This window comes from Macrotis lagotis, chromosome X (assembly GCF_037893015.1).
Source record: "Macrotis lagotis isolate mMagLag1 chromosome X, bilby.v1.9.chrom.fasta, whole genome shotgun sequence".
In the NCBI taxonomy this organism is placed as follows: Eukaryota; Metazoa; Chordata; class Mammalia; order Peramelemorphia; family Peramelidae; genus Macrotis; species Macrotis lagotis.
Window position 1 is genome coordinate 145,104,364 of NC_133666.1, and position 25,322 is coordinate 145,129,685.

General features: G+C 47.4%; 3 protein-coding genes and 1 long non-coding RNA gene across 7 annotated transcripts; 2 read left to right on the forward strand and 2 right to left on the reverse strand.

Moving 5' to 3' along the window:
• The first annotated feature begins 7,881 nt into the window (after positions 1 to 7,881).
• Positions 7,882 to 16,477, forward strand: BCKDK (branched chain keto acid dehydrogenase kinase). 4 transcript variants are annotated; one of them, XR_012472783.1, is made up of 13 exons: positions 7,882 to 8,028; positions 8,666 to 9,019; positions 9,125 to 9,193; positions 9,296 to 9,406; positions 9,874 to 9,921; positions 10,096 to 10,215; positions 10,315 to 10,413; positions 10,593 to 10,666; positions 10,750 to 10,878; positions 10,962 to 11,051; positions 11,362 to 11,520; positions 11,625 to 13,010; positions 16,406 to 16,477. XR_012472783.1 is itself a non-coding variant. In XM_074208397.1 (12 exons), the coding sequence occupies exons 2-12, from the start codon at positions 8,831 to 8,833 to the stop codon at positions 11,767 to 11,769; spliced, it is 1,233 nt and encodes a 410-aa protein (XP_074064498.1). In that variant the 5' UTR covers positions 7,882 to 8,028; positions 8,666 to 8,830; the 3' UTR covers positions 11,770 to 13,438. The 4 variants fall into 4 exon arrangements, 3 of the variants coding, with proteins under 3 accessions (XP_074064498.1, XP_074064501.1, XP_074064500.1); XM_074208397.1 differs by lacking the exon at positions 16,406 to 16,477 and having other exon boundaries at positions 11,625 to 13,438; XM_074208399.1 differs by lacking the exons at positions 7,882 to 8,028; positions 16,406 to 16,477 and adding an exon at positions 8,232 to 8,454 and having other exon boundaries at positions 11,625 to 13,438.
• On the reverse strand, positions 11,202 to 13,548 carry LOC141503200 (uncharacterized). The gene is made up of 2 exons (XR_012472784.1): positions 13,004 to 13,548; positions 11,202 to 11,479 (listed from the first exon to the last, which is right to left on the reverse strand). It is a non-coding gene; the product is annotated as an uncharacterized LOC141503200 (long non-coding RNA).
• On the forward strand, positions 13,861 to 21,512 carry KAT8 (lysine acetyltransferase 8). The gene is made up of 11 exons (XM_074208396.1): positions 13,861 to 14,100; positions 16,406 to 16,480; positions 16,601 to 16,776; positions 18,225 to 18,278; positions 18,436 to 18,600; positions 19,315 to 19,404; positions 19,792 to 19,932; positions 20,024 to 20,117; positions 20,208 to 20,358; positions 20,554 to 20,708; positions 21,309 to 21,512. Exons 1-11 carry the CDS (start codon positions 13,899 to 13,901, stop codon positions 21,371 to 21,373), a joined length of 1,368 nt encoding a protein of 455 aa, XP_074064497.1. The 5' UTR covers positions 13,861 to 13,898; the 3' UTR covers positions 21,374 to 21,512.
• On the reverse strand, positions 21,473 to 24,889 carry PRSS8 (serine protease 8). The gene is made up of 6 exons (XM_074208401.1): positions 24,635 to 24,889; positions 24,364 to 24,381; positions 23,845 to 24,010; positions 23,396 to 23,667; positions 23,130 to 23,296; positions 21,473 to 22,793 (listed from the first exon to the last, which is right to left on the reverse strand). The coding sequence occupies exons 1-6, from the start codon at positions 24,720 to 24,722 to the stop codon at positions 22,479 to 22,481; spliced, it is 1,026 nt and encodes a 341-aa protein (XP_074064502.1). The 5' UTR covers positions 24,723 to 24,889; the 3' UTR covers positions 21,473 to 22,478.
• Between the last annotated feature and the right edge of the window lie 433 nt (positions 24,890 to 25,322).

Here is a 25,322-nt window from a genome sequence, read left to right on the forward strand (position 1 = left end):
GGGACAGAACCCACAGAGGGACCCAGTGAGGTGGTTCTACTCAAGGTAACCTGGAAAAGAGCAGAAAGGCTCTGCTCCCTGGGTTGGAGGGGCAGCCTGCCAGAGGGGTGGCCCGCCAGAGCAAAAGAACTTCAGCCTCTCGGAGACAGCTCCAGGGCTCTAGGAGACATGGTTCACAACAATGGGGGAGTTTCCTGATCTATGCTCCAGGGAGCACCGGGCACAAATTGGGGGAACAGCAGGGGGACCTCTGCCAGAGCGAGCGCATGAAGCCCAGCCCTCAGGGCACACAGCCAGCAGGGAGCAGCAGCTTGGCCTGATCCAGAAAACAGAAGCAGGGGGAGCTGGTAAGCAGGAGCCCCCAGGGCATGAGCCCAATGAACCTAGGGAGGGGAGTGAAGAGAGACTGCCAAGCTCTGTCCCTGGAACAGGACTCTGGGGCTCTGAACACATTCAGATCCTGATCACAGTGTAGGCCCCGCCATAGAACAGCAGGGCCCCCCCCCACCTCAGCCCCATGGCAGAGGGGGGCGCTTATGTTCATTCACAGACCAGGAGGGAGGTCAGAGCCTCACACACTGAGACCCTTGTGGGAGGGTCCCAAAAGCTCAGGAAACACCCCAAAAACAGGCTTAGGCTGGGAAAATGAGCAAGCAGAGGAAAAAAGAGGAACAGCATTGAGAAATACATTATCTATGATCCCAAGAAGGATCAATATACTCAGCCTGAAGATGAGGAAGCACAAGCTCCTGCATCTAAAGACTACAAGAAAAACAGAAATTGGGCTCAGGCTATGACAGAGCTCAAAAAAAGACTTTGAAAATCAAATAAGGGAGTTAGAAGAAAAACTGGGAAAAGAAATGAGAGAGATGCAGGAAAAACATGAAAATGAAGTCAGCAGCTTAGTCAAGGAAATCCAAAAAAATGCTGAAGAAAATAGCATGCTAAAAAACAGCTTAGGTCAAATGGATAAAACAGTTCAAAAAGTTATTGAGGAGAAGAATGCTTTAAAAAGCAAAATTGGACAGATGGAAAAAGAGATAAGAAAACTCTGAGGAAAACAAATCCTTCATACAAAGAACAGAACTCAGGGAAAGTGATGAATTTACAAGAAATCAGGACTCATTACTTCAAAACCAAAAGAATGAAAAATTAGAAGAAAATGTGAAACATCTCATTGAAAAAACAACTGATATGGAAAACAGATTTAGGAAAGATAATTTAAAAATTATTGGAATACCTGAAAGTCATGATCAGGAAAAGAGCCTTGAGATAATTTTCAAAGAATTACTACAGGAAAATTGCCCTGATATCCTAGAAGCAGAGGGCAAAATAGAAATGGAGAGAATCCACAGATCCCCCTGAGAAAGAGATCCCAAAAAACCAACCCCCAGGAGTATTATAGCCAAGTTCCAGAACTCCCAAGTCAAAAAGAAAATATTACAAGCAGCCAGAAGGACACAATTCAAATATTGTGGAGCTGTAATTAGATTCTCACAGGACTTAGCAGCAACTACATTAAAATCTCATAGGGCTTGGAATATAATATACCGGAAGGCAAAAGAGCTTAGAATGCAACCGAGAATCAACTACCCAGCAAGGCTGAATGTCCTCTTCCAGGGAAAAAGATGGACTTTCAATGAACCAGGGGAATTTCAAATGTTCCTGTTGGAATGGCCAAAGCTGAACAGAAGGTTTGATCTTCAGATACAGGACTGAGGTGAAGCATAGAGATTGGAGGAGAAGGGGAAAATATGAGGGACTTAATGATGATGAACTGCATGTATTCCTGCATAGAAAAATGACACTGACAATACTCATATGAACCTTCTCAGTTAATGGAGCAGGTAGAAGGAGCTTTTATAGATGAAGCACAGGAGAAAGCTGAATTTGAAGATAAAATATGATGTAAAAATGGAGTCAATAGAAAAAAGGGAAATGTAATGGGAGAAAGAAAAAGGAGAGGGGGGAATAGGCCAAGATATTTCATATAAGATTTTTCTTTATTACAATGAGCTATTGCAATGATATGGAAGGGGGAAGGCAAGGGGGAATGAGGGAATCTTCGCTTTCATCAGAGGTGGCTAGGAGAGGAAACAGCATATATACTCAATGGGATATAGACATCTAGAGTAAGAAGGAGGGGGGAGCAGGGGGAAGGGGTGGGGATGTGAATAAAGGAGGAGAGGATGGACCATGGGGGGAGAGTGGCTAGATATAACACATTTTCTTTCTTACTTCTTGCAAGGGGCTGGGAATGGAAGACCTGCCCAGGACCACAGGGCCAGGTGGATTCTGGGCCTAAGGGGTGGTATGGGGGCTCAGGGCTTCTTGGCCCCAGGACCAGGGATCTGTCTGCTTCACCACTCAGCTACCCTACAGCAGAGTCAGAGTGAAAGAAGAGAGAAAATAGAGTACATGGTAGTGGAGAAATACAAAAGGAGGGAGTTGCGATCAGCAATGTCAACAGTGGAGAAAAATATGGAAGTAACTTTTGTGATGGACTTATCATAAAGAATGTGTTCTACCCGTGACAGAGTTGGTGGTGTTGGAACACAGATTGAAGCCCATTTATCATTATTATTTTTTTTGGGGGGGTGCAGGGCAAATGGGGCTGGGTGGCCTGCCTGGGGCGGCATAGCAGGGTGATATTTGGGTGCCTGAGGCCAGATTTGGACCTAGGTGCTCCTGGCTCAAGGGCCAATGTTCTGTCCACCACCCAGCCACCCCTATTATTATTACTATTTTATTTTAGGTCTTTTTTTCTTTTGGGGGGTTTTGCAGAGCAGTTGGGGTTAGGGTGACTTGCATGTCACACGGCTGGGTGATTGTTGGGTATATGGGGCCGGATATGGGCTCAGGTGCTCCTGGCTCCAGGGCTGGTACTCCATCCATTGCGCCACCTGACCATACCTACAATTATTACTATTTTTTTTCATTTTAATTTTTTTTCTCCCCTTTACTTTATCGCTCAAGCGAGTCTATATTTTTTTTGGGGAGGGGTCTTTTGTTTACTCTTAAACAAGAATATTTTATTAATGTATAAAAAATTGCATAAAATGAGAATAAATATTAAATTAAAAGAGAAAAAATTAGCAAAAATTATTTTTTGAAAATAAATAAAAATTTTAAAAAACTGTCTGAATCTCCTAACTGAATATTTCTCTGAATCATACAACCAGTTAGCACCTAGGTCTCTTTTGCTGGTTCTAAATTCATATTATGTGCACTTACTGAAGGAACACCCCAAAACTCTGTCCTTGTCTAATTGTTTAAATAAATTTGATTCTTTAAGTGAACTGCTTTGTATTTCTAAGCTGATTGTTAAATCAGAAATGCTTGAAAATCTTTTATTTCTTCAAAGATCCATTCCCGCCCCCCCAGGTTATTTTGAACTCTCCAGGGTAAGATATTCTTTGTTTTGTGTCTCTCATCTTTTAGAATACTATATTCCAAATATCTTCTTTTTTATATATAAATGATCTGAGGAGAAGGGATGAAAGCAGAGCTCTAGGGAAATGACCTCAATTTGAGGAGTGAAATATGGTAATGTTATCAGATGAGGGTTCCTACAAGGAATGCTATTGGGAAGTTTAATGTGAGAGGAAGCTTGGAACTGTAGTGGTGGGGAGCTAGATACAGAATCAGTTAGGGAGGAATAGAGTGATTGATATGCTCCATTTAGAACCCCCTTGAGATTAGATAACAGATTTTGTAGTAGACCCAGAAAGCATATCAAGATTTCCTCTTGGAGCAACTAGGTGGCGCAGTGGATAAAGCACTGGCCCTGGAATCAGGAGTACCTGGATTCAAATTCGGTCTCAGATACTCAATTACCTAGCTGTGTGGCCTTGGATAAGCCTTGCAAACCCCCCCCCAAAAAAATTTCCTCTAGTTTCCTTCCACATGTGACTGGAAGAAGTGATTCAGAGATGGGGTTTGACAAGGTGTGATTGGCAGTAGACCAAGGAGATAAGGAATTCAAGATGAGAGGAAAGTGTAGTGTGAAATTGGCTTACAAAAGGCTCAGGATAGGGAAAGGAGAGTGGAGTCAATGCAGGGGTGATGGCTTGGAAAGAACTTAAAAGTTAGAGGGAATAGATACTATTGAAAGCAATTAACTAGTGCAATCAAGAACCAGGCTCTCTTAGACCCTTACTAGCCATGTAACTTCAGATACTTGTTAGTTGTGTAAGCCTGGGTAAGTCACTTAACTGGTGTTTGCCTCAGTTACCTCTTCTGTAAAATGTGGAAAATTAGAATACCTTACTTCCCAGGGTTGTAAGGATTAAATGAGATAATTGTAAGCACTAGATACATGTTAGCTATTATTATTCTACATGTTATTTCTCAATCTAATTGATTGCTGAAGCTTATTAATTCTACATTTGCCTAGTCAAAAAGTCAAGTCAGCAAGCATTTAATAAGGGCTTACAAAGTTCCAGGCTCTGTGATAAGTGTTGGAAAAACAAATACAAGCATTAAGAAAGGTCCTGCCCTGAGGGGACTTACATTCTACTAGGGAAAGACTACAGTTGGTGGGTAGGAGCAAGAATCTTAAAGTGTAGCCTGGAGAGGAATGAAGAATGTGTTAATCTGGGAATCCATCTTAAAATAGAAGTTCTGGAAGGAACCAGCCAAACAGAGCCAAAGGTCATATGAAGTGTATTTCCAAAGTGAGAAGTCTAGAGATAGAATGAACTTCCAGTGAGAGGAGCTTCCTATGGCTTGATAAAGTCTGTAGAGTCAGAAGTATATCCTGGAGAGGAATGAAGATTAAGCAGAATGACAGAGCCAGATGCTAATGACAGAAAACAGACTGTTTGTTGTTCATTTTTTCAGTTGAGTCTCACTCTTTCTGATGCCATGGTCAAATCCTTTTTAATTAATTTTTTTTTAGGATTTTTTCAAGGCAAATGGGGTTAAGTGGCTTGCCCTAGGCCACACAGCTAGGTCATTATTAAGTGTCTGAGACTGGATTTGAACCCAGGTACTCCTGACTCCAGGGCCAGTGCTTTATCCACTATGCCACCTAGCTACCCCTTAATTAAATATTAATTGAAATAAATATAAAAAAGAATGCCTAGCTGCCCTCAAAGTTCTGCCCAAATTCTATCGCTCTCCTTTTTTTTGCCTTGCCAAGCTACTCGCATTCCCCTAGAAATTACTAAGCATTTTGTATTTAGGAAACTAGATGAGCTAGACACATAGTAGTTGTGTGACCTTGGGCAAGTCACTTGATCTTAACTACTTCACATCCAGGGCCATTTCCAGTGGTCCTGATTCGTATTTGGCCACTGGACTCCAAAGGAGAAAGTGAACAGCACCTCCTCACTCAAATCCAGTTCATGTGTTTGCTTTGGCATCACCTCCCTGATGTCAGGATCTTCTTAGAGAATGAATGTCAAACAACAAATTTGTATTTACTTGGGTTGAAGGGAGCTGGTGTATTCCCTTCTGCTAAGCCTCAGCTCTGGTTCACCAAAGATTGGATCCAGCTTCAAGGACAATCTAGAGGGGTCATCAAAGGCAAGGTCTTAACCTGAAAAAGTTAGCTAGAGTTTGGCTTTAACAAAAGATAAACAGGGTAATAGCCAAGCATATACTGTTCATCCAGGCCTGCAATTAATCATTCATGAAAGTGAGCTCAGTAGAAGTTAGCTCAAAAAGGCTTGTTTGGGGGATCATTAATACATTGGCACAGTCAGAAGGCAAGGTCTTCAGTAGGTAGGATTTTCCATACTTGTCCATCAAAGGAGTTCTCTGATGTGTTTTCAGTCACCATTATCAATAATTTAATTAAGTTCAGGAATGCTAAAAGACCTTCAAAAAGCATGAGGATAGGTCTTATCTTGAAGCCATTGGATAGAGGAGGCTTACTTAAAGAAGTTTCATCTTTACAATTGCTAATTTGATCTGTTTACCAGGATGTATGATTTAATCTTTCTGTGAAAAGTGATCTCTCAACCACAGAAAAATAATTAAAATACACACCCAGACCCTCTTCCACACACCCACATCCACACCTATATTTTAAAAGGGCAACATTTATTGTTTCACAAGCCTTATTGTGATTCTTTATTCCCTTATCCTGGGGTGTCAGAAAAAAATCACTTGGGGAAAACTTGTTTAATGACTTCAATTTCTCAAAAATGGAGATAGGGACTTAATGTTACCAAATAAATCAGGTACAAAAGAAATCCACAAAATATACCAAAGAAATACCTATGTGACACCCCCATCCCAGTAGTGATAGGAGGTACTACATAAGTTATTCTTGTAAGGGATAAGTTTTGGAGCCAAGTTGCTACCATTAGAATTTAATAACATCCCTTCCACTCTTAGCATCCCTCTTCAGCCTCACTGAAATTTTCCCTTAGCAACTGTCTCATAGCAAAGACTAAGCTTGTATCATAGGGAGAATAGCCACAGAACAGCTTCAATCTAGGGTATGCAATCCCACCAGTATGTAAGAAGAGTAGGCACACATTTTGTAGATAACTTCAGGATCTTGATATTCCTTCTCTCTTCAGAATTTTTCACTCAGTTTCCCTGGGGAGAAAGCTCACCTGCTGGGGCTGTGCTCCCACAGTCTGATCTCTGCAGTTCAACACCCTTTGGTCAATGAATTCTATTGAATTCTCTTTTCTGTTGCCAGGCTGCCAAACTGTGCCTGCTTTCTCTGGTCTGGTTGGCTTGGAGAATGCGACTCTGCTTCTCTCAAACTGGTGCACTGGTCGCTGATGGATGGGGGAGTCCCTATTGGGTAGGTCTTGGCTGGCAGTAAAGGGAGGAGAGAAACCCCTCGACCTGCTGCAGCCTTCAGAAAAGCTGCTGAGCCTGGCCCAGCTGATTCTTACTAAATCCAGTCCTACCTCCTTGGACCAGGGACTGTCTAAGTGCTTGGGCTACAAAGAAAGGCCAGCCCAGTCCTCGGTTATGGGGTGCCCCTTCTCTTGGGGAGTCACCAGGCAAATGAAGTAAAAACCAGACAAGAAAGGACAAGCTGGAGGTAATGGCAGAGGGTAGGTATTAGCATCGCAGGCCCTGGGCAGTGCTTCTTGTCGAAGGTGGGGATTTGCTCTGAGTTCCGAAGGAAACCTGGGCAGCCTTGAGGTGCAGCTGAAGAGGGAGGGAGTTCAGGGGACCAGGCCTGCCAGGGATTTTTGTATCTTGGCATATAATAGGTGTCTAATAAATGCTTCTTCCCAGTATCATTAATGTAGCCCCGGAAGGGGTCATAGTCCAAACATCTACTCCAACTCCTTCATTTTATAAATGGGGAAACTGAGGCTCAGAGAGCTTGAGGGATTTTTTTTTAAGTAGCAGAGCTATCATTTGAAGCCAGGTCCCCAGGGGCCAATGACATTGCTCTTTCCCCTGTAACCAGGTTCTGATTGGTTGGGCAAAGTCTAAATGGCAAATTTCCCCCATCAAGTTAATTTCGGAATGTGTCCTTCCCCTACCGAGGAGCAACTCTTCCCGACGAAGGGGACGAAAGCGATTCAACCAAATGGAGCCGGGCAACGGCGAAGCGGGCGTCCGGGGCGGCCCGGATCGCCCTCAGGCCCCGAGGAGGGAGGGGGCGCATCTCCTAACCCGGGCCGTCCGCGGTCCCCGCAACCACCCAGGGCTGAGCCGGGCCTTGAGGGGCGGCCAGTCATTCGACAGGTGAAGACAGCGCCGGGAGTATTGGGGAACACCGTGAGCAAAGCTCGGGGCTCCATCCCGCCCCCCAACCCGGCCACTCCCCCGGGGCCTCGGCCAGAGCCTGCCGCGGAAACTACAATTCCCAGGAGGCCCCGGCGGCGCAGGCGTCTTCTAGTTACGTCATCACGCAGGAACTGGAGACGGGAGGAGGGAGGAGGGACCCGGAGGAGTAAAAGGAGGAGGAGGAGGAGGAGGGAAGAGAAGCAGGGGAGGCAGCAGCAGAGGGCGCAGGCTGCTCGGTTCGGCTTCTTGGTCTCACGTTGGCACCTGGGTCGGATCCGCTCTGCTCCTCGCCCTCCTCCCCTTCTGACCTAGGAGGTAAGTGCGGGCCTCACATGGGCTCCCCCCCGCGCGGACCCTACCATTGCGGGGCTTAACACTGCAGGCCCGAGGAGGGATCTACCACTGCGCGCCGTGGGGGGAGGAAGGGAGGGCAGTGGAGGTGACCGGGGTGCTCCATATGCTTAAGGATGGTGTGCAGGAGAAGGAAGGGGCAGAAGGCCGCACAAGGTGTCCCTGGGTTGGGCAGCCCTCGGGGAACCCCCCAGGTTTGGCTGTTCATGGATGGCCATGCCCCACCACCACCTGGTGTGGGTCATCTTTGTGCCTGCTCTTTTGAACAGAGATCCTCTGGGGACTGCCAGCGTGCTGGGTGCTTTCCTACCAGGGTCCAACTAGCTGCCCTCAGGAGGCTGCCTGTCCCCAGGCTGCTGAACTTTGTTTCCTGCAGAAGGGGAAAGAAGGGTCAGCTCCTGCTCTCCTCCTCTCCCCACCCTCCCCCAGTATTAGAGACTGCTTGCCTCCTTGGGGCTGGGGCCAAGAGATACCTCTACTAGAGAAACCCCTCTCTAAATTTGTAAGGATGCCCATAGAACGGTTTCAGGAAAATCCCTGGAGGTAGAACCATGATGGTTCTGTTCTCATGGACACAACCTTCTCTACCTTCTTCCTACAGATGGGAGTGGGTCTACCAAGCCTGGCCTCTGTTTCCTGTCCTCCCCACCTAAGCCTGAGGTAAGCTCCTTTCCTCCAACCTCACCTGCATACTCAACCTGTTCTGCCCATTTCCTGGGTTCCCTTGGAGGCCCATCAGGAAAGATAAACAGGTAGAAACAGGACAATGCTCTTAGCTTCAGTGTTGGGCAGTGGCCCCCGTGGGGGCTCTCAGCTCTGGACACTTGCATCCCCGGCTCTCCGATTCTTGTCTACTTCTGCCACTGACACACATCATGTGGAGATGGCCAGAGAACGCTCTAAGACAGTCACCTCTTTCTACAACCAGTCAGCCATTGATGCTGCAGCTGAGAAGGTGGGCTATGGTAGAGGAAGAGGGCATATTCCAGGGTAGGGAACATTGGGAGGAAGTACCAAGGCTTATGTTGGGAAGCTTTCAGCCATCTTTCCATATTTTCAGCCTTCTGTTCGCCTCACTCCAACCATGATGTTGTACTCAGGCCGTTCCCAGGATGGCAGCCATCTGCTGGTAAGGGTCCTGTGTTTCTTCTTGAAGTCCCCAGTCATTCACCCTTCTACCATTACTCCCATTTTACATCCTGCCCTACACATGTACATCCTTGCCTTCCAGAAAAGTGCTCGTTACCTACACCATGAGCTCCCAGTTCGCATAGCTCACAGGATCAAGGGCTTCCGAAGTCTGCCTTTCATCATTGGCTGCAATCCTACCATCCTCCATGTGGTAAAAAAAACAAACAAAAAAAAACACAGGCTCAACCTTCCCAAGGGAAGGGAGAAACTTCAATTTCTGGAGAAGTAGAAACCAATATAACCAGCTATGGAGAAAAGGTGAAATGGACTTCGCTGGGAAATAAATACAGGGAAGGAAGTGAAGAGGTAGCTAAAGCACCTTAAAATCTCACAACTAGAAGGGACTTTGGTAATGTTCCCTGTTCCTTCTTGTTTTCTAGCTGAGAACACTCAGGTCCAAAGAGCTGAGATCAGCCCAAGGTCACATGACCAGTAAGAGAGAGCTAGAACTTTAGTTCTAATTCCCATCTTGGGCCCTTTCACACCAAGCATCAAGTTATAAATTACCTCTTTAGCTGCTGGAGATCTGAAGCACTGAGTGCCTTTAAGGGGGAGGAGGAGGCAGCTGAATGAGGAAGCCCAGTAATTCTCTTCCTTTATGATTTCTCTTCCTATCAGCATGAACTTTATATCCGAGCCTTCCAGAAACTAAGCGAGTTTGCCCCGGTGAGTTGGGGAATCCTGGGGGAAGTGGGAACTGAAGGCATAGAGGATGCATGTATAGGAATTCTGGAACAGCCTGTGGGGTTTTGAGGATATATTAGAAGGGTAAGAACTTCAAAGAAGGGGAGAGAGGCATCATTCATGCATAGACTATCTGGTGACCTTGGTGACCCCCAGATAAAGGACCAGGCATCCGAGGCCCAGTATTGCCAATTGGTCCGTCAACTTCTGGATGATCACAAAGATGTGGTAACTCTTCTGGCAGAGGGACTTCGTGAATGTCGGAAGCATATCCAGGTAGGACCCTATGAAAGGTCTGACCAAGAAAGCCCAGGACTGGGTTGAAGAGAAAGAGGGAAAGAGGCCTATATCCTTTGGCCTCTTCTTCCCTCTCAGGATGAGAAGCTGGTCCGATATTTCTTGGATAAGACACTGACATCACGGCTGGGAATCCGTATGTTGGCCACCCATCATCTGGCCCTGCATGAAGATAAGGTGCCAATGCTTGGGGGACAGGATGGGGGCGGGTAGCAGGATAAGCATCTCTTAGGTCAGAACTTCCTTTTGAGTTTAAGGCTTGAGATTGACCTAGAGACAGCCTAGTCTGCTGGGGGCGGGCTTCTTGGCTAGGAGACCCTCTGCCTCAACCTCCATGTACCTTCTCCCTCTTCCAGCCTGACTTTGTGGGGATCATCTGTACTCGACTTTCCCCAAAGAAGATCATTGAAAAGTGGGTGGACTTTGCCAGGTGAGCAGAGGACAAGGAAAAGGTAACTGAAGGGGACTGGCTGAACAGGCTAAAGTCCCCCATCCTCTTGTCTTGTTTCCCAGGAGGCTGTGTGAACACAAATATGGGAATGCCCCTCGAGTTCGAATTAATGGCCATGTGGCTGCCCGGTTTCCTTTCATCCCAATGCCTCTGGACTACATTCTTCCTGAACTGCTCAAGAATGCCATGAGGTGGGGCTTGGTCATCAGAGAAGAGTTGTGGGGAGGGAGGATTGCTAACCACAATCACAACTGGGTTTGTTCCCCCACCCCAGGGCCACAATGGAAAGCCATCTAGACACTCCATACAATGTCCCTGATATCGTCATCACCATTGCCAACAACGACATTGACCTCATAATCAGGTTTGGATGGGAATGGGTTTTAGGAGCCCACTGAGTAGTTGTACACAGTTTTTGGGTGATGGGAAGCTGAGGCCAGATTGGCAAAGGGCAGGATTCCAAGCCTCTGGTGGGGGGGGATCTTGCAGGGAAGATAAAGGATCAGACAAGGAATAACCTGTACTAGAACAGTTTTATTTGCACACTAACGGAAACTTAACTCCAAGCCTAGAAAATCCTGGGGACTTTGAATTGGGTGGTTTAATAGGGAAGGTCTTCTGGTAGAAATGACTCCAGCAGATGGCCTTAGCATGGTGTGGCTGGCTTCTGTTAGAATTTCAGATCGGGGTGGGGGCATCGCTCACCACCACTTGGAGAAAGTGATGGACTACCACTTCACCACGGCCGAGGCCAGTACACAGGACCCTCGAATCAGTCCACTGTTTGGTCACCTGGATACAAACAGCAATGGCCAGTCAGGACCTATGCATGGGTGAGGCTTCCCCCTTCCCAAATTTCAGTGGTCTTTGTGGAGAAAAGGGGAACAAAGGGCTACAATGTTTCAGGACATCATTCTCCTTGATTCCATCCCTCCAGGTTTGGTTTTGGTCTGCCTACATCCCGGGCCTATGCAGAATACTTAGGTGGCTCCCTCCGGCTCCAGTCCTTGCAGGGGATTGGCACAGATGTCTACCTGCGACTTCGGCACATTGATGGCAAGGAAGAGAGCTTCAGGATCTGACCCATCTAGTCTGGCCTTGCCTGGGCCAGCTCCTGCCTCTTTCTCTCCTCACCATAACAGTACTCCCCTGCCCCCCCTCCCCCCTTTCCAGGTCTTGTGGCTTGGTCTGAAGGATTGGGAGCCAGGAACTTCCCTCAGGACCTTTGCTAATAGCTCTGCCTGGGATCTGCTGTTGCACCTTGGACTCTGGGCAGTCAGGACTTAAGACTCCCTGCTCTCCTGAGCCCACCAGATCAGGGTTGCTAACTCAGAATTTCCACCCACCAATTTACTGCAGTCCTTCCTTTCATACTTTTCCTCCTTTTTCCTGTCTTCTCTTTCTCTGGCTTTTTGGCCCAGAGCTGGGGATGATGGGGATTGGGGGGAGAATTTGGGGGCCCCAGAGGCCTCCATCATACATGTTGCTGGGGAAGTGGGTTTGGGGGTCCATGAGCCCCCTTTCCCCTCCCCATCTACTGCTGTTTGTAATATTAAAGTACATATTTTGAAAGCCCCTCCCCCAGGGCACGGTGTGTGTGTCCTGGCTGCCTAGGGGACAGCCAGACTTTCCTGTCTGCCTTTTTCCAGGACAAAGCTGGGGGTCACCTTGTCTCTTGCCCCTTGTCCACAGACAGGTATGCCTGGCTGGGTGTGAGGCACGCTTTACCTTTTGGGGATCTTGGGGGATGGCAACCATCCATTTTGTAAGATTTAGAACGGGGGGGGGGGGGGGGAGGACCTTTAAGATCTAGACCATCCTCATTTTACAGATGACAAGATTGAAGCCCAGTAACAGGGATTAGAACTCTGATTTGAAATTCAGTTCTACAAAAGCCTCTCTCCTGTCACAAGTAGGAAGTGCTCCCTGAGTTCTAAACCTGGGGTTTTTGTTAGTTCCTTTGAAACTTGTTGGGAAGAGGAATGTCTGCCCAGATCTCCAGTTTAGCTCTTCCAGAATAGGAATACTTGTCAATTATGACATATCCTCAAGCTCCTTTTTTCTATTTTCTTTTCACCCTCCAAGGTTAATGAGGTCACAGGGGCTTGATTGACATTCTGATCCCAGGTGACTGTTAAAAATACTCTCAGCTGGGTTATGACACCCAGGCTGGCCTCCTGCCCGTCCTCATGAGGCCTGGCGAGCAGGCTGCTGGCCGCAGGGTACTTGGGCCAGGCTCAGAAGATAGGGAGGCCCAGGGGAGAGGGGACAGTTAGCATAGGAGCAGCTGGATTTTAGACGAAGCACGTGAGACACCTGTAAGGTAGGAGGCACTGCGAACCGAGTGTTATTCTCTCCTTCCTGTTGCAAGTCTAGACAGCTGTGGAATCCTGACTCATGGCCGAGGGCTCCTTGCCTGGCCCTGCTCGGCCCTCCCTCTCATAACTGCTGTGTCTTTCTCTCTCTCAGGAGGCGGCTCCGAGGGAGTCCTGAGCTCCAGAAGGGCATTCAATGCCTCCCCCCCCCCCCAGTGTCTGTCCTGGGCTCCCCCCAAACGGGGCACGTTAAGTTTTCCTCTGGCTGCTCAGACTAAGTGGGCTCGCTGGCTCCTCCGGCAATCACGGTCCGGGCACGCGGGCCCTCCCTCCAAAGGCCTCAGATCCTGGCGGGGCCGGTCAGAGGGGCCCCGGGAGTCCAGAGACAGGGCTTCTGGAGCGGCGGGGGCGGGCACAGGGGCTGCGCGCCCAGCTGTGGCGCTGCGCCAGCCCCGGGCTTCGCCTCTGCACTCGGGGCGGCTAGCGAACCCTAAATCCGAGCCAAGGGCGGGGGGGGGGGCGCCTCTGGAAGAGGAGGAAGGCCGGCGCCACCACCTGCCGTTGCCCGGCAACGGGAAATGCAGCTCGGCACACCCAATTCCTGCTTCCTGTTTCAATAAAAACATCGGGGACTTCGGGCGGCCCCGGAGGCGGGGCCCGGGTGAAGCCGCGGCGTCCTCGTGACGCAGCTGGGGGCGACCCAAGGGAGGCGGGGGCGGGCAGGGAGCCGAGCCAGCCGCCGCGGGGCCGCGCCCCTGCCGGGCCGTGCGCGCTCCCGGCCGCGTCACGCGCAGCCGCCTCCCCTGCTTCCCGAGGGCTCCGGTCTGCCCCGCGCGGCACCCGGAAGTCTGAGGGCGCCGGGGCGCCTGATTCTAACGTCATTTCCGCCCGAGTCGATGGCGACCGCCAGCTCTGCGGCGGCCGCCACGGTCGGAGCCCCGGGGGAGGGCGAGGCCGGGGGCGTGGAGAGAGCGGTGGCTGAAGGGACTTCCCCGCCCCCGGGCCGCGCCTCCCCTCCGGCCCCGGCCCGCGGCGAGCCCGAGGTCACGGTGGAGATCGGAGAAACCTACCTCTGCCGCCGGCCGGACAGCACTTGGCGTAAGGGCGGGGCGGGGGGCTGGGGCTGGGCGTGCGGGAGGAGCCCCGCGGGACGGGCAGCCGCCGGGGGTCGCGGCGCGGCTGAAGGGTGGCGTGGTCACCCCGGGGTCGGCTGCCCCGAGCCCACTCGGCCCCCGGCGCCCTGCCCAGCAGTCAGCTGACTTCAGATTAACGGGCGAGTGTTGCAGGCCTGGCCATGCGGTGGGAAGAGCGAATTTAGCGTCCAAAGCCCCGAGTTTCAGTACCAACTTCCCAGTTGGGCCCCGACAGAATCACTGAATTTCGTTGAGCCTTCAGTCTCAGAGAATTAAGGGGTACTGCTGCCCTTCCCAACTCGCCCCGAGTTGCCAGCCAGGCGGCATCATCCTCTTCCTAGCCCCTGCAGACACCTTGATCCATTCCTGCCCCAGCTCCCTCGGCACTGATCTGAAAGTGCTTCACTTGTACTGGGAACGGTCAGCGTTCTAACTTCTGTGCACGAGAGATGCACAACATAAAGGAGGACCAGCTTCAGAAGAAAAGGAGGAAAGGCCTTTTGCAGAAAAGTAGTGAGGCAGAAGGAAAGAGAGGAGTGGCTCGGTGGTTGCACCGGCCCTGCAGTCAGCAGTGCCCGAGTTCAAATCCAACTCAGACACCTAATAAGAACCTAGCCGTTGGCACTTAACCACCCCCATTGCCTTCCAAAAATTTTTAAAAAATGACATAGAAGGAAAGAGGGAGAGAGTTCCAGTGATGGGGGATGGTTAAAAGGAACGTAGTCAAGGTTGGGGTCTTTTGTGGGAAGAACAGCAACGAACTTGTAGAAAATGTGGAGCAGAGTGTGAAACTGCAAAGGTAGAAAGCAACCAATTTGTGCCAAACAAAGAGTTTTATTGTTTATCCTGGAGATCTTATTGAGTTCCTGTAGTATGTATGTAACATTGTAGTATGTTTAGACCTGCCCTTGAGGAAGGGGTGGGAAGACCAACTATCTGGACTATAGTAGTTGTTATTTACATAGTGCTATGACTTCATTTGGTCTTCACAACAACTCTGGGATATCAGTGCTAGTATTATCTTCATTTTATTAATTTATTGTTGTTATTCCCACAAAGAATCTGAGACAGAGATTAAGCAACTTGCCTAGGTTAGACAGTCAGAGTTCAGATCTTCCTGACATCAGTTGCAGGATAATTTCCTATTTGTCTGCAATCTTTCCCTTTCACTTTTCTTTTTGGTGTGGGGAGGAAGAGAGCTGTCATTTAATCTATGCTATTCTAAGAACCTTAGCTCATTTTCTTTTATATTCTTGAAAATAGCCTTTCAGTATTGCAATTAAGTGATTTGTTCCAAGCTTCAAGGCCAGCCAGCTTTCCATTATGCCATATTGCCCTTCCTTTTATCCTTCACACAACTGCCAAAATAAGCTTACTTAATCACATATGTCACTCCCCTGCTTTGAAAAGAATAACAAAAAACTTGTCAGTTGTAACCTGTGGCTCTAGCTGAATATAAAGTATCTTGCCTTCTGTAATTTGATTCCCACATATTTTTTCAACCTTCTCTTGCCTTACTAAAAGGTGTAATGTTTTTGACTTTATGTAAAGTGTCTGAGGGTACCAAGGCCAGTGCTCTATTCACTGCGCTACCTAGCCACCCCTCAAATATATTCTTAATATCAGTACCTTCAAAGCTCAGTTCAGATGCCATTATCTTTCTGAAACCTTATCTCCCCTCTTAACCACCTTCAACTAAAAGTATTCTCTTCTTTCACACATTTTTCTAAAGCACTTTGAATCTGTCCTATTTTTCAGTGGTTTATCTCAATTTTTTTGTATATCAGTATCATTTCCCCTATTTCTTAACCTGAATGGGTGCTTAGTATATACAGTATTTGAATAACTACTATGCCTTGTCATATTTATTGTATAAATGTTCACTTTTCCTTGCTTTATGAAAGGAATTGACAATGGAGTTTGTTCAGAGCAAGAAGTAAGAGAACTGGAGATTGTGCTATAAAGATGTTGGGTTGAAAGAGCTGGAGGAAAGAAGACTTAGAGGAATGATGGGTTCTCTACCAGCATTTGAAGAGCAGTTATATGAAAGGAAGGATTAAACTTGTTCCTTTTTAGCCTAAGAGGGCAGAATTTAGAGCTGTGGGCAGGTTTGGAAGAAAATTTTACTTTCAAGCATCCATAACTTAAAAAGTAGAAGAGTGTGCCCCAGGGAAAGATGAGAGAAATGGGTCCTTACTCTTCAAGGGCTCTCACTCTTATTCTTGTTTCAACCTCCTGGCAACTTGGTATCTTGCTATCTTGTTCTGTAGACTCAGCAGAGGTGATTCAGTCCCGGGTGAATGACCAAGAAGGACGAGAGGAATTCTATGTACATTATGTGGGCTGTAAGTACCTGGATTTTTTGGATGACAGAACCCAACTAGTGCCTGGGTGAACAGGACCTGGAATGGGGAGATGGGTGGGGCAGTTTGAATTTTCTTCTCTAAACCCCTCCCCTTTCTCAGTTAACCGGAGGCTGGATGAATGGGTGGACAAGAATCGGCTAGCCTTGACCAAGACAGTGAAAGAAGCTGTCCAGAAGAACTCTGAGAAGTACCTAAGTGAACTGGCAGAGCAGCCTGAGCGCAAGATCACCCGAAACCAGAAACGGAAGCATGATGAGATCAACCATGTGCAGAAGGTCTGAAGCCAGCTTTGGAAAGCCTGAGGGAAAACCAGGATATGGGAGCTCTTTGATAAACTTTTCCACTGATTGATTAATTGGGTCACTGGGGGGGGGGATCAGTAAAAACTTTATGCATCAGATTCCTATGTAACACAAAGAGGGTGACCAAGTTAGCCTTCTTAAACTCTTTTTTCTGAAGTTGAACAGATAACTTCAACAGTTGGTTATTAGTTTTTGGCCTCATGCTAGGTAACTTAGATGGAAATACAAAGAGTTCCCTTCTGGTGTTTATAGGATGGTAGACCTTTTGAGACCTCTATACAGTTTAGATTAATTAATTGATTAAGTGAATGAGAAAATTCAGGGACATGAGATATTTAAGGTAGGAGGGACCACTTCCAGCTAGAAGAGTTCAGGAAACTTCATGGAGAAGAAACATTTCAATGGTGGAAGGAGAAAGTAGTTATTTTGGGGCCAAGGAAATAGTGTTTGCTAGTTTCATAGAGGATAAGATGAGATCATGAATTGTAAGTCATATAGTTTGGAATGGGCATTCTGTACTAATGCTAAGGACTCACATTTCTCAGAACCTGCTTGAGGGCAAGGTCCAATTTTCTCTTCCTTCTGCTCCAGGCCTGAATTCTCAGTCCTTCAGCAAGTTTGTCTCAAATATCTACCATGTAACCCATCTCCATGTGGGAGACAAAGATGCTTAAAGTAGACCTTCTGCTTTGAAAGAACTCTGTCTAGTTGGAAAGACCAAGGTTTTTCTTATGTCTAAGAAAAAAATATATGCTGTAAATGACAAATGGTCAATAACAAATCGGTCCAGTTAATGTTGGTGGGAGAATGTTCCATTAAATAGATGCCAGATTCATTTTGCAGTTGCATATTAGAAAAGGGAAAGGAGAAAGAGTGTCTTAAATCTTGAAAACCTGTCAGAATTAGCTTAGGATCAAAAGGGAGAAGGGGGGGGGGGGGGTGGCTAGGTGGAGTAGTGGATAGAGCAATGGCCCTGGTGTCAGGAGTACCTGAGTTCAAAACTGACCCTAGACACTTAATAATAATTAAATAGCTGTGTGGCCTTGGACAAGCCACTTAACCCCATTGCCTTGCCAAAAAAAAACCAAAAAACAAAAAAGGGAGAAAGGCACACCTTGAGTAGAGGTATATCCTATGAAGTGGAATGGGGTAGAATAGAGAAGGATAGGAATGGCCTTTCTTGGATACTGGAGAACAGTAGTAGTAGTAGTAGTAGTAGTAGTAGTAGTAGTAGTAGTAGTAGTAGTAGTAGTAGTAGTAGTAGTAGTAGTAGTAGTAGTAGTAGTAGTAGTAGTAGTAGTAGTAGTTTGGAAATTTGTGTCCACGTGGTGATATTTAAAGGGAATCTGTTGTTTGGTGGGGGTATGATAGGATAAACTTGTTTTTTTTAATTCTCTCTCTCCTCTTCCTCTCCACACCAGACCTATGCAGAAATGGATCCTACAACAGCAGCACTAGAAAAGGAACATGAGGCGGTAAGCAGGCAGGGGAGGGAAATCAGGGTTCTCACTAAATCCCTTTTGAGTCAGTCTCTTCACTCCCCTACCATTTGAATATGTCCCCTCCTAAGTTTATCATGAAAAGCTGCTGCTCAGTTTTCTCTCCTTAGCTTTTTAGCATCTTTGCCCACAGATTACCAAGGTGAAGTATGTAGACAAGATTCACATTGGAAACTATGAAATTGATGCCTGGTACTTCTCCCCATTCCCAGAAGATTATGGAAAACAGCCCAAACTTTGGCTCTGTGAATACTGCCTAAAGTACATGAAATTTGAGAAGAGCTACCGTTTCCATTTGGTAAGACCTGATTAAGACCCACTTAATCAGTTTTTTGAGGGCACATGCAGTTCCTTTGGAGTTGGAATAGGTGGAGAACCCCTTGGCTCTCCCTGGAGGAGTGTGTAAGATAGAAAAAATACATTACAAGACATCAGATTTAGAAAGTCATCTTAGGGTTCAGTTTATTCCAGTCTCCTTAGTGACAGCAGGGAGCATAACCCAAGTCTTTGACAGTTCTCCCTGAAATGTGGCAGATAGACTAGTGAAGATAGGCTAGAACATCTGAGTTGAAATGCAGCCTAGAGAGCTGCATCATCAGAGGTTCTTCACCTTTTTGTGAGTCAAAGATTTAACCTGGTGTAACTCATGGACCCCTTCTTAGGATAATGTCTTTAAATAATTGAAGAAAATGCTAAATTTGAGTTAGAGGTTCTTCCTTCAGCTTCTAACTTCAAGTTAGGAACCCCTGTCCAAACTATTATCTTTCATTTGCTAGATGGACAACCCTGAGTCCCAGAAAAGGAGACAACTTGCCTAAAGTCACATATTGAATCAGTAGCAAAGCCCAAACTAAAGTTATCCTAGTTCTTCTGATTTCTGTTCCGGAATTCTTTGCACCTATAGTCTGCTGTGGGAATAATGGTTATCAGGCTCTTCCACATGTATGCTGGGGTGCTCCTCTACCTTCACAGCTAATCCCCTGATGAGAACCTCATCTGTTCTTCTACCCAGGGGCAGTGCCAGTGGAGACAGCCACCCGGCAAGGAAATCTACCGAAAGAACAACATCTCAGTATATGAGGTGGATGGCAAGGATCATAAGGTACACTCTCCCTCAAAATGAGAGGCTGTGTCCTTGAGAAATAGAGGTTTTCCCTCAGAACTAGTCAAATTCAATTTAACAAATATTTAGGCTTACTTTGTTCCAGGTACTGTGTAAAGACAAAAGCATTTCCTACCCTCAAGAAACTTACTTAGAATCTACTGGTGTTCTAAATCTGAATAGCTGTTATTTTTACCAGCATCCCAAAGGAGAGACTACTTTCCTTTCTCTGAGGGCATTTATTTGGAGTGGAAGTGGGTGATGGGGAGGTTTTAAGGACATCTCCCACTCTTTGTAATTCCAGAAAGACCAAAGTTATCTATTAAAAAGGGAAGTATCCTGGGGGAAACCTCTAATCCCATTCCTTCCTTTCCTCCCACCCTTAAGATTTATTGCCAGAACCTGTGTCTATTGGCCAAACTCTTCCTGGACCACAAGACCCTGTACTTTGATGTGGAACCATTTGTCTTCTACATCTTGACTGAGGTGGACAGACAGGGGGCCCATATCGTGGGCTACTTCTCTAAGGTGCCAGCTGGGGCACAGAAGGGATGGGTGTTAGGTTGGGATGGTCCAGTATCTATTTCCTGACTAGTTCTCTACCCGCCTGCCCCTGAAGGAGAAGGAGTCCCCTGATGGGAATAATGTGGCCTGTATCCTGACCCTCCCCCCATATCAGCGCCGAGGTTATGGCAAGTTCCTCATTGCTTTCAGTGAGTTGAATCACTTGTGATTAGGAAAGGGAGGTGCTTGGAGGGATGGGGTGGGGAGTGCCAGGGTCCTCATCTCCACCTCTCTCTAAGGTTATGAATTGTCAAAGTTGGAGAGTACAGTGGGTTCTCCAGAGAAGCCTTTGTCAGACCTGGGCAAACTGAGCTATCGTAGTTACTGGTCCTGGGTCCTGCTGGAGATCCTGAGGGATTTCAGGGGCACACTGTCCATCAAAGACCTCAGGTGAGGATGACCATGTTCTTGTTCTTTCCTACCACCGTAGCACCACCAGAGGGTGAGGGAGGCAGGTAGGGTGAGTATCATGCTCTCTAACTCCCCCCCTCACTAGCACCCCCCCTCCATTATACCTTTTAAGGACATGGAAAGTGCCTGGGGCTGGTGGAGAAGTCCCTACATTCTCATTGTTTCTCCCCACAGCCAGATGACCAGCATCACACAAAATGACATCATCAGCACTCTGCAGTCACTCAACATGGTCAAGTACTGGAAAGGGCAGCATGTCATCTGTGTCACCCCCAAGCTAGTAGAAGAACACCTTAAGAGTGCCCAGTATAAGAAGCCACCCATAACAGGTAGGAATTAGACAGACCCATATTTCCTGGGGGATTCCAGGCTTCAGTCTGTTGGCCACACAAGGCTTCCTGTGTCCCCTTTAACTGAGCTGGCCCCTGTCTTATGATTGTAAAACCAGTCCTACCTGCTCCTGTCTACCAGTGGCAAGCAATACCAGGCTCTCTAGAGGAGGCTGGTTCTCCCTCCCCCTCAGGGACTCCTCAATGTGCCCTTTTGTTCTCACCTCGGCTCATTTCATTAGGCCCTGGGCCAAGTTTCAAACGTGGGCTCCCTCTCATGGAAACTTTCCATGAATATCAGAAATGGTAAGCAACTTAAACTAGAACCCCAGTCTCTTTCTTTTTCAATGAGCAAAAAAATCTGTTTTCTCTTTTGTATCCCTCCACCATAGGAGAACGAGGTCCTTGTAACAGATATACATAGTCAGACAAAACAAGCTTCCTATTGACCATTTTAAAAAACACAGACACACACACCTCATTCTTTACCCTGAACCTGTCACTTTTCTGTCAGAGTTGATATCATTGCTTGCTTTCCCAGTCCATCTCTTCATGTTCCAGCCAAAACCATTTTTGACTTTTTCTTCTTTTTCCCTACAGTGGACTCCGTCTGTCTCAAGTGGGCACCACCCAAGCATAAACAAGTAAAGTTGTCCAAGAAGTGATGCTCAAACCAGTCCCCCCCCCCGCCCAGTGGCATGCCTCTTTTCCCAGTTTGTAAATATGTATAGACTTGTTTGCCCACCTTCAAACCCGAAAATATTTTTTTAATAAAGAGACTTAACTTGACTTTAGTTGCAAAATTGATTATTTGGAGGGAAAAAGGGAAAGAATGGTACCTGGGATTGTAGGAGCAACACCCTAATGAGATTTCACAGACCACCCTATTTCTTATACAAATGATTTATTATTAAGCCTTCCCCTGTCATACACACACACACACACACACACACACACCCTCACCCCTCAACCCTTTCCCAGGGTGGCTCAGTTCTCCAGGGTGCAGTAGAGGGTGAGTCCAACAGGTGGCAATGGCATAGGGTCCTAAGTAGGAAGGACCAGTTATTAGACCCTCAGGGATGGGGGTGGGGAGAGAGGTCAGCCAGTTGTAGAGGAGGTTGATCCTTCATGAAGAGACAAGTTTTTTGGGCATGCAGTTGCTCTCTGCTGGAGGGGGGTACTTGTCTGGAATACGAGCCAGTTTGAGATTGGTTTTTGTGGTGATGTCCAGACTCCACTAGATCTCTGGGGGTTGGCTTGGGTTGGTTGAAAGGGTCCAGTCAGAGAAGAAGAGCAGCAGAATTCTCCATTGGTAGGTCAGAAGTACCTGGTCCAGTCCATCAGACAGAAAAGTCACAGAAAGGTCTGTTAAGAGACCTCTACCAACAAACAGCCACAAATCGTGATAGTAAAGACTCATACCAAACAACAAGCCATTGCTGATCATGGTAAAGAAGAATCTGGCTCAAAGATCAGGAAGTACCCTCAGTCCCTCCTCAGTGCTACTGGAAGAATTCCTCAGAAGCCATCCTGAGTCTTGAAATCTTGATCCCCAAGTTACACAGATAATAAGTGAGGCTGTTGATGGTTAGTTTAAAGGTGGACCACACTTCCACAGTCTGTAGCTTCAGGTCCCAGTGAGAAGGGAGTGTCTCAGTCCTCTAAGGTTGGGGGGAATCTGTAAAGTGTCTTTTGTCCAGGAGGCAGTGAGTGGATAAGGGACCAAACCCTCCAGCAAAACCAGGCAAAGTCTACAGAGTTTATACTCTTTTAGAGCAGGAGATGATAAATGATGACTGACACACTGAAGGGCAGTAGCAGGCTTGGGGCTGGGAGGGCTGAGGCTGAGGTAATCTTGCTGAGATCCTTCCTACAGAGATGCATATCCAAATGGGACTCTTGAGTCAGGGGCACATGATGGGTCTGGATCTCTGAGACTTTCTGGTGGATCCATGAAGCATACTTGGAGGTCAGAGTATAGACTCCAGGCCTGTTGGGAGCCCCACAGGCATCTCCCCAGCTCACAACACCAGCCTGAAACCAACGGCCTTCCACAGAGCAAGAGAGTGGCCCTCCAGAATCTCCCTGGAGATAGGAAAAAGCCTCAAAAGATTAGAATAAGACAGCCCTTGGAGATCTAGTCCAACCTCATCACTTTATAGATGAGTAAACTGAGGCAGGAAATAACTTCCCTAAGGTCACACAATTGGTAAATCTGACAAGCTGAACAATCAAATTTTCAACTCCCTTCAGAGCTATTATAAGCCCTTAAAAGACGCTGGCATCTTAGCTCTCTCTCAGGTCTCCCCTTCGGGACCCAGGTGAAATCTAGTATCTCAGCCCCTCCTTCTTCTTACGATTCAATGTCCCATTCCCTTCCTCATAACCTTCATATTTCCCTGCCCAAGATTAGGTCTTTACCTGGCAGGCATCCTTGCCACCTTGTACAAAGCCAGCACACATCATGTCCGGCTGGATGACATGTGGCTCATTAGGATCAGGATTTATATTATAAAGACAGTTGCATGTCTCCCGGCTAATCAAAGGCACATCCAGCTGCTGTAAGATCTTGGGGTTCGGGAGACTCACTGAAGCAAAAGGAGAAATAAGGTTATAAATCAAACCCTTCATCTTCCCATCCTCTTCATCTCTGGTGACTATTGTTAACTAGCAAGAAGGAAGCTTACCTGAGCTGTGTATATTACCCCAGCCTGTGACAGTACACTGGAGTCCATTGGGGAAGGAGGCATTGGCTGCTGGTAGGCAAACAGGACGGATGGACCTCGAGAAGTTCACGGGAGATTTCAATTGAAGGAGAGCAATGTCCCCCTGGGAGCCTTCCATAATATAGTCATGATGGGAGAAGACCTTGATAACTCTCTGAACTACTGCATCAGGGTTATAGGTGCTGAGCTGATGAGCCCCCAGCTTCACCTCATAGTCTTCCAGCCTGTGCTCACTGAAAAGAGGGAAAGTGAAGAGAACTGGGATCAAGGGGTCCCTCATCCCTTCCTTTGCTTCCATTTCCAAATTCAATCAGCATCCTTTCTCTTTCTGTTCCTCTCCCAAAAATCCTCCCCAAGAGTTCCCAGCTCCATGCCTCCCTGTATTTATCCCTCCCAACCCTTGGTCTAACCTTGGGAAACAGTGAGCTGCAGTCAGCACCCACTGTTTGGATACGAGAGAGCCACCACATACGTGGATGCCATTGTAGGTGATGCTGACCTGCCATGGCCACTGACCTGGAGAGGCATTGCTACCTCCCATGATTCGTGTCTGAGAAGCCACACCACAGGAAACTTCTGGAAGAGGGCAAAGGAGTGTGAAGAAGGCATGCTGTTTAGGGACTTTTGTGGTGGTGGTGGGGACTGGCCCCTTTCCTAACCATATACAATCTTTCAATTCTGCTCAGTATGCCCTCCCCCTCTCACTCTTTAACTATTTCCTTTCCTACTCCTTTCCTTTTTTCCTACCTTTCAGATCCCCCTTCCCCCATCTCTCTGGTGCCCTTTTCTATTTCCCTCTTCCTCTTTTCTCTTTTCTTCTACCTCCCCATTCCCCTTCATTTACAACAGAATGTCCTTCTTTCCCAATTCTTTTTCTCCTCCCCTTCCCCCTTTGTCCCACCCTTTCCCTCCTTTCCCCAGGGTCTCACCTTCTTTCCCATCAGCCCCTGAAAGCAAAGAGAAGAGAAAATGAGCATGGCGGGAAAAGGGAGGTGGCCAGGGCTGGGGTCTGGGATATTTAGATGGGATTAAGTTAGAAAATTTGGAAGATTGAAATGATTGGGAGGACTAGTCAACCATCATGGGGGGGGGGGGATAGAGACAAACTAGGGAAATGGCAAACAGAGATTAGGAAACAGAATGGGATGGGGGGAAGGGGGGAAAAACTGGCCACCTACAGACCCTGATGCCTTCACTCACCCCTTCCCAGCGATAGCAGATTCAACAAGCTTAGCATTGACAGCAATGCTAGGGGCCACTGGGACCCCAGGCCCATCCTCCAGTTCATGGCCCCAGTCTGGGACACACTTGCCTTCCCCCGGTTCAGACAGGTGTGTCCTAGGGGCAGGGAAGCAGGGAAGAATGTCCGCAGTAAGAGAACTTCCAGCTGGCTGCCCGATCTAAGGGTAGAAATGGAGGTGAGCTGGGAAGGTTCTCAGGGAGGGGTCTGGAATGGCTGAGCTGGTAACCGGTGTCACCTGTTCCCGCCCTATCCCGCCCCTACCTGTCAGTCAGTCCAACCTCCTGTGGCTTGTTCACTGGCCAGGTTAACCCAATGGGAACTCCATGAACAGTAACACCTACCCCCCCTAAGCCCCACCTCCTTTCCTCTATCAGAAATTTGGGTTGGGGTCAGTACCTGTACCCATAATTTCTATTTCACAGAAATGGTCTGTTTTTTACAGGAGTCTCAACTCAGTTGAAAGATTGAAATCTTCCTCTTCTTTCCCAGGTATCAGGAAGTGGTTTATTTTTTAAGACACTTTTTTTCCCCACACCTGTTGCCCTATTGTCTTTCCCTGAAGAACCTAGTTCTAAATCTAAATGTTATACCTGAGGTCCTATGACCCACCATTGCCTTTATAAGATGTCCTTTGGTACAACAAAC

Excerpts from the sequence above, each read along its gene's own strand:
- BCKDK (XM_074208397.1), top strand. The coding sequence starts at position 8,831 with ATGCTCTTAGCTTCAGTGTTGGGCAGTGGCCCCCGTGGGGGCTCTCAG. Across the intron at positions 10,667-10,749 it reads AAGTGGGTGGACTTTGCCAG|GAGGCTGTGTGAACACAAAT; the intron begins GTGAGCAGAGGA and ends CTTGTTTCCCAG. Across the intron at positions 11,052-11,361 it reads GACATTGACCTCATAATCAG|AATTTCAGATCGGGGTGGGG; the intron begins GTTTGGATGGGA and ends GGCTTCTGTTAG.
- KAT8 (XM_074208396.1), top strand. The coding sequence starts at position 13,899 with ATGGCGACCGCCAGCTCTGCGGCGGCCGCCACGGTCGGAGCCCCGGGG. Across the intron at positions 18,601-19,314 it reads AGAGCTACCGTTTCCATTTG|GGGCAGTGCCAGTGGAGACA; the intron begins GTAAGACCTGAT and ends TCTTCTACCCAG. Across the intron at positions 20,118-20,207 it reads CAAGTTCCTCATTGCTTTCA|GTTATGAATTGTCAAAGTTG; the intron begins GTGAGTTGAATC and ends CCTCTCTCTAAG.
- PRSS8 (XM_074208401.1), bottom strand. The coding sequence starts at position 24,722 with ATGAACTGGAGGATGGGCCTGGGGTCCCAGTGGCCCCTAGCATTGCTG. Across the intron at positions 23,297-23,395 it reads GGGTAATATACACAGCTCAG|TGAGTCTCCCGAACCCCAAG; the intron begins GTAAGCTTCCTT and ends CTTTTGCTTCAG. Across the intron at positions 22,794-23,129 it reads GTGGCAAGGATGCCTGCCAG|GGAGATTCTGGAGGGCCACT; the intron begins GTAAAGACCTAA and ends TCCTATCTCCAG.